The sequence below is a fragment of the Cornus florida genome, unplaced genomic scaffold (genome assembly GCF_030987335.1).
Source record: "Cornus florida cultivar Cherokee Brave unplaced genomic scaffold, ASM3098733v1 CherokeeBrave_3.0.0_Hap2_Chr06, whole genome shotgun sequence".
NCBI lineage: Eukaryota > Viridiplantae > Streptophyta > Magnoliopsida > Cornales > Cornaceae > Cornus > Cornus florida.
The window spans coordinates 104,564,370-104,577,817 of NW_026775576.1; the positions used below are offsets into that span (position 1 = coordinate 104,564,370).

General features: G+C 39.1%; 2 protein-coding genes across 2 annotated transcripts; one reads left to right on the forward strand and one right to left on the reverse strand.

Annotated features, from left to right (window-relative positions):
* Window positions 1–531: 531 nt before the first annotated feature.
* Window positions 532–6,706, forward strand: LOC132313590 (magnesium-chelatase subunit ChlH, chloroplastic). Its single transcript, XM_059812427.1, has 5 exons — window positions 532–2,170; window positions 2,384–2,466; window positions 3,370–5,172; window positions 5,464–5,940; window positions 6,052–6,706. The coding sequence occupies exons 1-5, from the start codon at window positions 766–768 to the stop codon at window positions 6,427–6,429; spliced, it is 4,146 nt and encodes a 1,381-aa protein (XP_059668410.1). The 5' UTR covers window positions 532–765; the 3' UTR covers window positions 6,430–6,706.
* A 788-nt stretch (window positions 6,707–7,494) lies between these two features.
* On the reverse strand, window positions 7,495–13,117 carry LOC132313591 (probable glycosyltransferase STELLO1). Its single transcript, XM_059812428.1, has 3 exons — window positions 11,186–13,117; window positions 8,511–8,637; window positions 7,495–8,064 (listed from the first exon to the last, which is right to left on the reverse strand). Exons 1-3 carry the CDS (start codon window positions 12,877–12,879, stop codon window positions 7,594–7,596), a joined length of 2,292 nt encoding a protein of 763 aa, XP_059668411.1. The 5' UTR covers window positions 12,880–13,117; the 3' UTR covers window positions 7,495–7,593.
* Window positions 13,118–13,448: the final 331 nt, after the last annotated feature.

Here is a 13,448-nt window from a genome sequence, read left to right on the forward strand (position 1 = left end):
ATATCAAACAACATTTGCTCGTACAAAATTCATTAGAACGTCCCAAGTTTATGTATTTTCAGAGAAGGGACATTTTATCATGGGTGGGTATAAAACTTGGTGTAGAACTATGATACCTGGACCCATATAGGTCACAGAAAAAAAAAAAATTATATCAATCCTTTTCACTGAGGGACACAAGCTCAAAAATCAGAATCATTAATACTCCGTAACAAAAAGGGCTTCAACAAAGTGATAAAAAAATCTCTCACATTCTCTATTCTCTCTCATCATCCACACTCCCCACTGGCCACTTCACTTCCTCATGTATTTCTTGGGAAATCCAAAGCAACCAATGAGAAGCCAAGGAACAACATCATGGAGACACCCAACAGATAGAAAAGTACACCCTCATTTCCCACTCTCTCTCTCTCTAAAATCCCTGAATTAAAACTCAACCTCATAATACCTTGCCCTCTTGCATACCCTTGTTGCCACGCGTCCTTTGCTTACACCACTAACTGAAAACAACAACTGTTTCTGCTCTTAGACACACCCTTCTCTCTCTGCCCTCCACCCAAGTATAAACTGAAACCCTTTCATTTCTACAAAGAAGAAGAAAAACCACTGAAGCACAAGCATCACGCACACACAGCCACATAGAGGTACAAACAATTCATTTATAGTTTTCTGAAATTTCCCATCTCTCTCTCTCTCTCTCAATCTATCTATACACTTCCCATCTCTTTTAAACAGGGGAGTGTTCTTGAATTATAGAGCTTGACAATGGCTTCTTTGGTTTCTTCGCCATTCACTTTACCCACCACCAAAGTAGACCACCTCTCATCAATCTCTCAAAAGCACTACTTTCTTCACTCTTTTCTTCCCAAAAAGACCAACCAGAGCAACCCCAAATCATCCCTCAGACTGAAATGTGCTGCAATTGGCAATGGCCTGTTCACCCAGACCTCACAGGAGGTTCGTCGAATCCTCCCCGATGAAAATTCAGGCCTCCCAAGAGTCAAAGTCGTCTATGTAGTCTTAGAAGCTCAATACCAATCGTCCCTCTCGGCCGCGGTCCGAACTCTGAACAGCAATGCCAGGTATGCTTCATTCGAAGTTGTTGGGTACTTGGTTGAAGAGCTCAGAGATGAGAGTACATACAAAACTTTCTGTCTAGACCTCGAAGATGCGAATATCTTTATTGGGTCGTTGATTTTTGTTGAAGAGCTTGCCTTAAAGATCAAGACTGCAGTAGAGAAAGAGAGGGACAGACTTGATGCAGTTCTGGTGTTCCCTTCAATGCCTGAAGTAATGAGACTCAACAAATTGGGTTCTTTTAGTATGTCACAATTGGGGCAATCTAAGAGCCCATTTTTTCAGCTATTCAAGAAGAAGAAGCAATCTGCAGGCTTTGCTGATAGTATGTTGAAGCTTGTGAGGACATTGCCTAAGGTTTTGAAGTACTTGCCTAGCGATAAGGCTCAAGACGCTAGGCTTTATATTCTCAGTTTGCAGTTCTGGCTTGGTGGGTCGCCAGATAATTTGGTGAACTTCTTGAAAATGATTTCTGGCTCTTATGTGTCGGCTCTGAAAGGGACGAAAATTGCTTATTCGGATCCGGTTCTGTTCTTGGATAATGGGATTTGGCACCCTTTGGCACCTTGTATGTATGATGATGTGAAGGAGTATCTGAATTGGTATGGTACTAGAAGGGATGCTAATGAGAAGCTCAAGAGTCCGAATGCTCCGGTAATTGGGTTGGTTTTACAGAGGAGTCATATTGTTACCGGGGATGAGAGTCACTATGTGGCTGTGATTATGGAATTGGAGGCAAGAGGGGCTAAGGTGATACCAATTTTTGCTGGTGGCCTTGATTTCTCAGGTCCCGTGGAGAGGTATTTCATTGATCCGATAAGTAAGAAGCCGTTTGTGAATTCAGTAGTCTCACTGACGGGATTCGCGCTTGTTGGAGGACCTGCTAGGCAGGATCATCCAAGGGCTGTTGAGGCATTGATGAAGCTTGATGTGCCTTACATTGTTGCATTACCTTTGGTATTTCAGACTACAGAGGAGTGGTTGAACAGTACTTTGGGGTTGCATCCGATTCAGGTTGCTTTGCAGGTTGCTCTTCCTGAGCTGGATGGAGGCATGGAGCCCATCGTGTTTGCTGGCCGAGATCCTAAAACAGGCAAGTAAATCATTCATCTTAGCTATTTCTGCTTTTAGTTTATATCTTATTGAGTCAGTATTACTCATGTTTTTATTTGCATTATGTATATTAGATATGAAAATAGCAATCTATATTTTGATGCTCTTTTCTTCTAGTGTTCTTTCTCTTTACATTCTTTTTCGTGACAATGTGTTCTGATCTTTGGACGGGTTCAATGTGACATGATTTCAGGGAAATCTCATGCTCTTCACAAGAGGGTGGAGCAACTCTGCACCAGGGCAATCAGATGGGGAGAACTGAAAAAGAAATCAAAGGTACGTGGCTCTCCGCTATATGCTTCGTATGAGTTTATAAATCTATTTACATTGTAAGACTAAGAAACCAAGTCAGCTGTAACAATGTCATAGTTTTCCCCTCAAGGGCACCGCAAGCTATCTCATTACCAAACATTTAAGGATATTTTTGTTGCAAAATGTGTTTACATTCTGGAAGGAAATATGATAAGAATGATCCAAAAAATTGGACTATCATCTCCTTTTGGGTTATCAACTAGCTTAAGAACATCGCATTACCAATGATTTTATTTAACTTCTTGAAACTAATGAACAACAATTTGAACTTCGAATCTTCAGTTTTTGATTTTCTCATCCCTTTCTTGATGTTAACTGGGAAAATTAGAAATAAAAGTATCCATGGTCAATGGCTTACTGATGCAAATAGCGTGAGCCTGATCTCTATGGTCAATGTCTTGACAATCTAAATAACGTCAACCTGATTCTTAATGAAGTGGAGAACAGCATATGGATTTATATTTGATATTGACCATAGGTACCATGCTTTACTCCATAGTTTAGAATATATAATGTTTTGATGGGACTACTGGAACTTACAAAACATATTGTCTACTTTTATCTCAATATCTTACTATATTTCATTAAGCTGAGAGGTTGCTGATGTGATGTTTGTAACATCATACTAGGAATCTTGAGGTCTCATGTTTTTTTTCCTTTTCCAGTTTCACACTAAAGAATAATTCTAATGTTCATGGTAGATGAATTTGTTTTTCCTATTTGTTGAGTTGTTCATTATGCCTAAAACACATGAAAAAGTAGTAGAAATAAATCATCAAAATCTTTTGTCACTGTTTTGTGTAATGCTGGTTATGGAGTTGGAACAAAATTTGACTCTTGTTAAACCTGTTATCATAAAATTTGCAGGCAGAAAAGAAGTTAGCAATCACCGTTTTCAGTTTTCCTCCAGACAAAGGGAATGTGGGAACTGCAGCATACTTGAATGTCTTTTCCTCTATTTTTTCCGTCCTAAAAGAACTCCAGAGAGATGGTTACAATGTTGAGGGCCTGCCAGAAACTTCTGAAGCTTTAATTGAAGAGGTAATTCATGATAAAGAGGCTCAATTCAGCAGCCCAAATCTCAACATTGCTTATAAAATGGGTGTCAGAGAGTACCAGAAGCTTACTCCTTATGCCAACGCACTTGAAGAAAACTGGGGCAAGCCTCCTGGCAATTTGAATTCTGATGGTGAGAACCTCTTGGTCTATGGGAAACAGTTTGGAAATGTATTCATTGGGGTTCAGCCCACATTTGGCTATGAGGGTGATCCGATGCGGTTACTTTTTTCCAAATCGGCTAGCCCACATCATGGATTTGCGGCTTACTATTCCTTTGTCGAGAAAATTTTCAAAGCTGATGCCGTTCTGCATTTTGGCACTCATGGTTCACTTGAATTCATGCCTGGAAAGCAGGTGGGCATGAGTGATGTTTGTTACCCCGATAGTCTGATTGGGAATATTCCCAATGTCTATTACTATGCAGCTAACAACCCATCTGAAGCAACAATAGCCAAGCGCCGCAGCTATGCAAATACCATTAGCTACCTGACTCCTCCAGCAGAAAATGCTGGACTTTACAAGGGACTCAAGCAGCTAAGTGAGCTGATTTCTTCATACCAATCTCTCAAAGATACAGGTCGGGGACAACAAATAGTGAGCAGTATCATCAGTACTGCTAAACAGTGCAATCTTGATAAGGATGTGGATCTTCCTGAGGAAGGTCAGGAAATCTCGGCCAAAGAGCGTGACCTTGTGGTTGGAAAGGTATATGCCAAAATCATGGAGATTGAATCCAGACTTCTACCCTGTGGGCTTCATATCATTGGTGAGCCTCCATCAGGCATGGAAGCAGTTGCAACACTTGTTAACATTGCTGCATTGGACCGTCCTGAAGATGGGATCTCCTCATTCCCTGGAATACTAGCTCAGTCCGTTGGAAGAGAGATAGAGGACATCTACAGAGGAAACGACAAGGGCATCTTAAAAGATGTTGAGTTGCTTCGGCAAATAACTGATGCCTCACGTGGAGCAGTTTCTGCTTTTGTGGAGAGAACCACCAACAAGAAAGGTCAAGTTGTTGATGTAGCTGACAAGCTGAGCTCTATCCTTGGTTTTGGTTTGAATGAACCATGGGTTCAGTACTTGTCAAACACCAAATTCTACAGGGCTGACAGAGAGAAGCTCAGAACTTTGTTTCAGTTCTTAGCAGAGTGCTTGAAATTAGTTGTGGCTGACAATGAGTTGGGAAGTCTGAAACAAGCTTTAGAGGGGAAATATGTGGAACCAGGTCCTGGTGGGGATCCAATTAGAAACCCGAAAGTGTTGCCAACTGGGAAGAATATTCACGCACTAGACCCACAATCCATTCCCACAGCAGCGGCAATGCAGAGTGCAATGGTTGTGGTGGATAGGTTGCTTGAAAGACAGAAGGTTGATAATGGGGGAAATTATCCCGAGACAGTTGCACTTGTTTTGTGGGGAACAGATAACATTAAGACATACGGGGAGTCATTGGCACAGGTTATGTGGATGATTGGTGTTAGGCCAGTTGCAGATACATTTGGTCGAGTAAACCGGGTGGAGATAGTCAGTCTAGAAGAACTTGGAAGGCCTAGGGTTGATGTTGTTGTCAACTGCTCCGGAGTGTTCAGAGACCTCTTTATCAACCAGGTATCACCTTTCTTGTTCTCTCCAAATGTTTTTGTCTTAAAAAGGCTGCAAGAGTATGTTAATTGCTGTTGACATGTAGAATGTTAATCTCTTCTTGATAAAATAGATTGCGAGTTTGCAACTAGTTGTTTTTGTGATTTAAAGGCCAGTTAAGAATTTTCAGTTTCAATGATACCTAATATGGCATCTAGTTTTAGAAACATTATTATTTCCTTCTGATCTTTAGTTCTTTTCTGTATACTTTCTTTATTGTCCTCCTTTTTTCTGAAAATTTTTGCTCTCTTTTCACAGATGAATCTCCTTGATCGGGCAGTGAAGATGGTAGCTGAACTGGATGAGCCGGAAGATCAGAACTATGTGAGGAAACATGCGCTAGAACAAGCTCAAGCTCTTGGTGTTGGGGTTAGAGAAGCTGCAACCAGGATCTTCTCCAATGCCTCAGGCTCCTACTCCTCTAACGTGAACCTTGCAGTTGAAAATTCCTCATGGAATGATGAGAAGCAACTTCAAGACATGTATTTGAGCCGCAAGTCCTTTGCATTTGACAGTGACGCTCCTGGTGCAGGCATGACTGAGAAACGAAAGGTTTTCGAGATGGCTTTGAGTACCGCTGATGCTACCTTCCAAAACCTTGACTCATCTGAAATCTCACTTACAGATGTGAGTCACTACTTTGATTCAGACCCAACCAACCTAGTGCAAAACCTAAGGAAAGATGGGAAAAAGCCAAGTGCATACATTGCTGATACCACCACAGCTAATGCTCAGGTGAGCATTCTGACCTGCTAGATTTTTTATAGCTAGAAATTTGCAAACTTGCTGAATGATTCCAAAATATGCCCTTTTTCGGCTCACATTATCAAATTTCTTACATTTCAGGTACGGACACTTTCTGAGACCGTTCGACTTGATGCACGGACCAAGTTGTTGAACCCCAAGTGGTACGAAGGAATGTTGTCTACCGGGTATGAGGGGGTTCGTGAAATTGAGAAGCGACTAACAAATACAGTTGGGTGGAGTGCAACTTCTGGCCAGGTTGACAATTGGGTATATGAGGAGGCTAATACAACTTTCATTCAAGATGAGGAGATGTTGAACAAATTGATGAGCACGAACCCGAATTCTTTTAGGAAGTTGGTGCAGACATTCTTGGAGGCCAATGGACGTGGATACTGGGAAACTTCTCAGGACAACATTGAGAAATTGAAGCAATTGTATTCAGAAGTTGAAGACAAGATTGAGGGGATCGATCGTTAAAACTGTAAATCAATTCTTATTACAATGTTTGAGTTCAAATGACTTTGTTGATTTAGTTGAGTGATCTCTCCTCTCTGGAGGATGGCTAGATGCAACTTCAAGAGAGGTTTGAAATGTGAATTCGCTTACCAGTTCCCCAGTGTAATTTAATTCATTTTCGGGGATTGTACTCATTGCAAGTGATCTCTTTCTTTTTCTTTCTCCGTTGAGCTGTAAGTTGCCAGGTACTAAATCCTAAAAGTTGAAGAAGCAAATAATTGCCGTCATTGTTACAACACTTCCATCATATTTCATTACTATCATCTTCAATGTCGTTGTCATTATTTTATCATAATCGTCAAACTGCATCGTATCAAAAACTTCAAAAGCTAATACAAATGTGTTCATGAAGCTAGAAGACAAATCAAAGCAGCGGTTAATTATAGCTCTAAATTCTGTAATCTACCACCTGGTTAAAAAGTGTCTATTTTCTTCCTGGACTATAAGAGTTCATGAAGCTAGAAGACAAATCAAAGCAGCGGTTAATTATAGCTCTAAATTCTGTAATCTACCACCTGGTTAAAAAGTGTCTATTTTCTTCCTGGACTATAAGAGCGATCCAAGAAGAAAGCTCTTTTGAATCACTTGAAATGATTTCAAAATTTCAGTCTCGGAACTTTGAGTAATGTCTACTTTATAAATACACACACATGGTTTGTGTAAAGCCTTAAGATTTATTGAAGTGCAGGCCTAGTAATTGTTACAGGTCTGGAATAATTGAGATTCAACAACTAGAAAATAGAAACTAGAAAACAAACATGTCCAAACAAGCTCTAAATTTCTCACTTTATCAATCTGAGTCACTAAATGTACAAATTAGGCTGCCATTGAAAATTTCTTACATATCCAGAAACTAAGTGCGCTAATTACAAGATGAGCACAAATGTTTCTTTCTCGTCTTCCCCTCCCCCATTCTGTTTTTGTGGGAGCGATAATCCCCCAACCAGTAAACAATCATACAGGAAAAATCTAAAAAAGAAACCCTCCCCCTTCCAAAGAATAGTACAAAAAAAGAAAAAGAAAAAGAAAAAAAAAAATTGCAGAAATGTGTTTAACATTGAACAAAGTGGTACACGCTTTTCCTCTCTTGCGAGTCCTTTCGAGTGCTTCAAATTGTTTTTGCCTTCAAACTAACTCCATGAGGAGAGGGTCACCTGCTGCCATTATTCTAATCAGCTTTATGAAGTCTTGCTCGCTCGAAACATTCCATGGGTGAATTGCAGGTACTTCGGCGGAGTAGAAGGTTGAAGAATTAGTAGAAGGTTGTTCTTTCTTATAAATCATTGTATTAAACACCGGGTCAAAATTCTGAGGTGAGTCCATTGCTGCAAAGAGCATGGGTATTGCAACCTTGTAATGGATATCTAGATCGCCCACTAGATTTACAAGATCGATAAAATCTGCTACAGAACGCCTAGGAATGTAGAATACCTCAGAACTGCATATCATAAGGCTATGGTCACTGGCCATAGATTCCTTGTAACTGACTTGGAAGTGAACTGGCATCGAGCTAACTACTTTTTTTACCATGTCTGCTTGTTTTGTGAACCACTCGGAGTTGTCATCGATAGGAACAGAAGTCCAAGAATCAGACACCTAAGTGCCATTGAGTTTGTCACACAGAGAGAGAGGGAGAGATGTTAGAATGGTTGTCGACATAAACAGTTTGGCTTATATATTCAAAAAAACACTATGAATTTATGAAGGAGCAAAGCCAGGAAATGTCAGCATTCTTAGGACAGTATATATTATAAGTCATTCTTTGCCACTTTCTACAGTTATTAACATCAATATTCTATTGTTTTTATCATAAAACAACTCTCTCTCTCTCTCTCTATATATATTTTTTCAAATGGCCGTTAATATTACCGAAATTTAAAAAGAAGTAAAAGATCTAAAGGGCCAAGGGCTTTTATAAACCATAAATACGATATCTAATCTTCATGCATGACTGAAAATAATAAATTTCAAAACTTCAAAAAGAACAAAATCAGCATAAATGAGAAATGTAGGGGTATCAGAACTTTTAAAATTATATTTACCTTGTCAGTAATCCAGAGCTTGTTCTTGTCTGCTTGCAGCACATTCCAGTAATTAAGAATAGTATTGTCCAGGAGGAACAAAAATCCATCTGCGCTGGAAAATCTGCTAAATATTTTTGGTAGATGCCTGTAATAAAATTTGACAGTATTATTAGAAATTAAGATGAGAGAAAATGTAAAAAGAGCTATTTTAACAAATCCCAGCTAACTGTGGATGCTACAGGATGACCAAAACTTACAGAACTGTTAGAATAGCATCTGAAGGTCACACATCTCATCTCACTACCAAAAATAAATATATCTCTCTTTTAGAAAAATTGAGCCTTACCTAATAAACTTACCCCAACAAACACCAAAACTCACTTGAATCACAATTAACAAACATGATTTTGGACTAAAAGTATCTCCAAAGTCGGACACAATATTGAATGGCCACCTAATTATGAATATTGTGTTTTCATTTTTCTCTCTTTAGTGATGCATGTTTGAGTTTAACTTTGTTTAAGGGAGTCCAATACCGCGCATGCCAAATTTATAGGGGGTTGAAGGACCATTGCTTGTAGTAAACACCTAGGACTATTGCTTGCAGTAAACGCCTCTTCCGCAATTCCTGAACATCCTAATAAAGTATGCAGTGTAGATAGCAATTCACATAAGCCATGAGACTTTGATTTCTGCTACACTTGTACATCATCATTATCATCGTCATCTTTGTCTTTATTGCATATGAATGGGATCACCACATGAATTCTATTTTTCTATTATATTATTTTCTATCACAAGCCATATCTCCTATTACGTCTAAAATTTTAAAAGCATTTCTAATTACTTCATTCCACATTTCCACAAGTTTTGGTCGGCTTCTTTGTCTCATACCTGCTATTCAAATAAATCTACATCTTCTTACCGGTGCATCCATGGGGATTTGTCGTATATTACCATACTGTCTAAGTCTACTTTATCTTATTTCGCCACTAATAGGCGCCACTCTTAGTTTCCCCCTCACACGTGAATTATTAATCATATATTTTCTAGTCACTCCTATCATCCATCTTAGCATTTTCATTTCAGATACATGAATATTTTTGTTTCTTATTTAATGTCAAGCATTTTACTCCATATAATATACTTGGCCTAATAGCCATCTTAAAATTTTTTCCTTTTAATTTATTTAGCATTCATTTGTCACATAGAATGCCACTAGCTTGTCTCCATTTTGTCCACCTTGCTCCAATCCTATTTATTACATCATCATCTAACTATCCATCTTGTTGTATTATAGGCCCTAATATCGAAAATGGCTATTTATGCTAAACTTGTAGTTGTACATGATGACTAAAACTGTCATGCGAACTCCAAAAGAAAGGCAAGAGTATTTAGGCATAATAGTGTACTGTGAATAGATTCAATGGAAATTATGTGCTAAGCCTCACCTGATCTTCGCTTAGAAAAATTTTACCCCTGAATTACGGAACATACTCATTTCAACTGTTAATCAAACAAACTTGAACAAAATCATTTGTCTGGTCTCATTACTAAACGTTTCTTAAATAATTTCCTCTCATACAGATTCAGCCATTCCATTCCTATTCCTCCAATATCTAAAAATGTACCTTCTTTTTTTTTTTTTTTTACCAGAGTGGCATCCTCTCCACAGACGTGACAGGTCCCCAATGCCACATGCCAATCCAGGGAAAGCACCTATAAGGCTCTAGCCTCAAGGGGGAGAATCGAATCCCGGTTGTGGTTGATTGATCCCTTGGGGTAGCCCGACCATCTTGTGTGAATGGTCCTCTGGGTGTAGAAAGTCTAGCTTAGCCTTGTCAAATTGGATACTTGATTAATGGTTTTAACCCCTTGGGGTTAATGCTTCATTTAATATGACGGTCGAAAGGGAGTGGAGGATGGATGGGTGAGGCATCCATAGGGAAGGAAAATTGTCCATCCCTTCATTTGTTTGGTTGGATGGAAGAGAAATAAATAGATAATATTATGAGTTTAACATTAGATCCTTAAATATATACTGTAGATTAAAACATTTAACTGAGATTAATATTGTCATTTCCATTTTATTTTACAAATATCAAATTCTCTCTCTCCTTTTCCACCCATTTGGTACTCATCATCTTGCAGATGTTTTCAGGAATCATAGATGTATAATTCATATGGCAACTTCCAAGTTTACCTTCAAACAGGTTTTAAAGCATCTCACAAGTTGCACACACCACTTTAACCATAGGAGGTTACAATTTGTTCTCTCTCTTTACTGGAGCTTACATACCACTACTGGACAATATATTCGCAAATTCATTATTCCATGAATTAATCACCACTTAGTTTAAATTATGAAAAAAAAAAAAAAGGAAAAAAAGAAGAAGAAGAAAACAAAACCACCAATTCGTTTTATCAGCAAAGTTTGCATGAATCAACCCATGGAAAGTTTGTAGTTAGTTAAGCAATGGCCTCACTATTGTGATTAGTAGATTACTAGAGACTCTACCCCTATCTTGGAATAACATCTCATATTCTAATATCTCATATCATCTAACTCATGTTGCCTTGGCTACCCAAAAGAACAAAGAAACTGAACAATAAAAAATAGATGTATAGTCAACACAATCATCTGATAATAAAATTAAAATAAACTAGAAAGGGAAAAGGATATGATGACTTACTTGTATATTTGGTCCAACTGACCTTCTTCAACAGCAAGATCCACATTCTTCTGCTCTGAAAAAATGACCACAGTCCTAAATATCCTGCCATAAAGCAACCTCCATTCCAGAGCGGTACGTTCAACAGGTCCACTACAGAACATTACAAGCACAATATTCCCGAAATTCTTCCTCCACCGAATCAAATTTCCAATCTCATAATTCACAGTACCAATTTCCTCAACCCCAAGATGAACAGATGGCAATTTTCGAGGGATAAACTCCTTCCTATCACCGTGACCAATATTTGCCCGTGGTCGATCCAGTTCAAGTGACATTAACCTCGGCTGTTGATATCCAACAGCAAGCAAGTCTTGAAGCCAAGCAGCAGTAAATTTCACATCTTTCTCAGTCCAAAACCCTTCCTCAGCCATGGCATAACTCAATTCCAAAATCTTTTCAAACAATCTATGCTTACCCGATCTCCATGAAATCAAGAACTTGATCAAACGGCCCACATTCACGTGAAGATCTTTCTCTTCTGAAAATGGGTATGCTTCAATTCTATCATAACGATGAACAGTTGGGGGATAGACTACAACATAGCCACCAATTTCCCACAAAAGCCTCTGTCCCCAATAACCCCTCAACACATCTGAAGCCATTGTACTAATCGAAACAGGAAGCATCAAACCCCAAAAGGCTGATGAATGATAAATCGTATTGAAAGAATTAACAGGCACCATTGTACCTTGTGGGAATGCCACTTTTGCGGCATGATCATCAAACCTAATATCAAACGCTTCCAACCCTGATTTCCGCGTAAAATAAAAAACTGAATCAACATCTGGAAGGCCATTTGAAATACCCTGTTGGATGAATTGCTTTCCACCAAATACTTCTGTGTAAAATTCTTCGTGCTCGATTTGACCCACATTTTCCAATGGAAATCCCCTAGGCCAAACTGACCTTTGCCCAAAATGTATATATGGATTCACAACAGTCCGATTTGGATTCTCATGACTATATTGCAATATAACCTCTTGCCTAGCATCTTCACCAATCAATTCTACATCAAAGTGTTTTCCTATATCATTGTCAATGACATCACCACGATCATCGGCATCGAAGATCTTCTTCGCGCCATGTTGGATTGCAAATAAATACCCAACAGTTTTTCTAACATATGAATCATAAGGCAAGTAATCAACAACTCTGAACCCTAATTTAGCTTGTTGTTCCAATGACAGAAATATAGTACCTTTGAGGTCCCAATCCTGGGGCGTCTTAGAACTTCCAATTGCAAGGACTTGCCAACCTCTGATCTTCGCGAGATTGCGAAGAGAATCGGTGGGATAATTCGATACAGAGACCACAATCCATCGCTCCGATCTAAAATTGGCAAAAGGGGAGGATTTATCGATAATGGGTTCGATTGAATTCCACTTAATTTGGGGAAATTCAATCCTTTCAAGCTGTTTGGACTGCGATTCGAAGCAGAGGAGAGCTGCAGTATCGCCGACGTTTCGCAGGAAGAAAAGAGCTGCGACTGTGGAGACTAGGAGGAGAATAGCGACGATTTTGTAGAGGTTTTCAGCGACCCATGTTGAGAAATCGAGGCTTTTGGCCTCAGAGAAGCGATTTGGATGTAGAGTTGGGAGTGTTCTGTTGTGGGTCTTTGGGGATTTTGGGGTTGAACGGTCTTGGACCAACATTGAATCCGAACACTGAAACTTCCCGCACTCTCTCTATAGTCCACACTTGTGAATCTCTTTTCCTCACACTAACCTTGACTCAGTTCCTCCAGAACAAGCAGCGGCAGCACAGTCTCTCTCACTCTAGCTTTCTCTCTCTAAAACACACACACTCTGGATCAGCTGGGGCTGCCGACAGGTTGGGCTGTCTTTCTTATGCTTGAATGTAACTGCCAGTTTGGTGGTGGTGGGTTCAGTTTTTCTTTTTCATATTCACACACTATATATTATAGATGTGTTTTTTATTAATTAATCTAGAATTTATTATGATTGGGGGATTGGACTGATTAACTAAAAGTGTTACCATGTGATCTGTTCTTATTTTTATTGTTTTTGCATGATCTGTTGTTATTAATTTACCTAAAAAAAGAGATCTGTTGTAATTAGAAATGGCAGGTGGGCTGTGATGCGTGCGAAGCCGGTGAGAAGGCAATTGACAACTCATCCGTTTTGTGGGACCAACCTGGACCTAAATATGTTGTGATGAACCAATTGGACTTACAGTAAAGTGTACATCAATTTAATGTTTC

Excerpts from the sequence above, each read along its gene's own strand:
- LOC132313590 (XM_059812427.1), top strand. The coding sequence starts at position 766 with ATGGCTTCTTTGGTTTCTTCGCCATTCACTTTACCCACCACCAAAGTA. Across the intron at positions 5,173-5,463 it reads GAGACCTCTTTATCAACCAG|ATGAATCTCCTTGATCGGGC; the intron begins GTATCACCTTTC and ends CTCTTTTCACAG. Across the intron at positions 5,941-6,051 it reads CCACCACAGCTAATGCTCAG|GTACGGACACTTTCTGAGAC; the intron begins GTGAGCATTCTG and ends CTTACATTTCAG.
- LOC132313591 (XM_059812428.1), bottom strand. The coding sequence starts at position 12,879 with ATGTTGGTCCAAGACCGTTCAACCCCAAAATCCCCAAAGACCCACAAC. Across the intron at positions 8,638-11,185 it reads CAGTTGGACCAAATATACAA|GCATCTACCAAAAATATTTA; the intron begins GTAAGTCATCAT and ends ATTTTATTACAG. Across the intron at positions 8,065-8,510 it reads AGCTCTGGATTACTGACAAG|GTGTCTGATTCTTGGACTTC; the intron begins GTAAATATAATT and ends AATGGCACTTAG.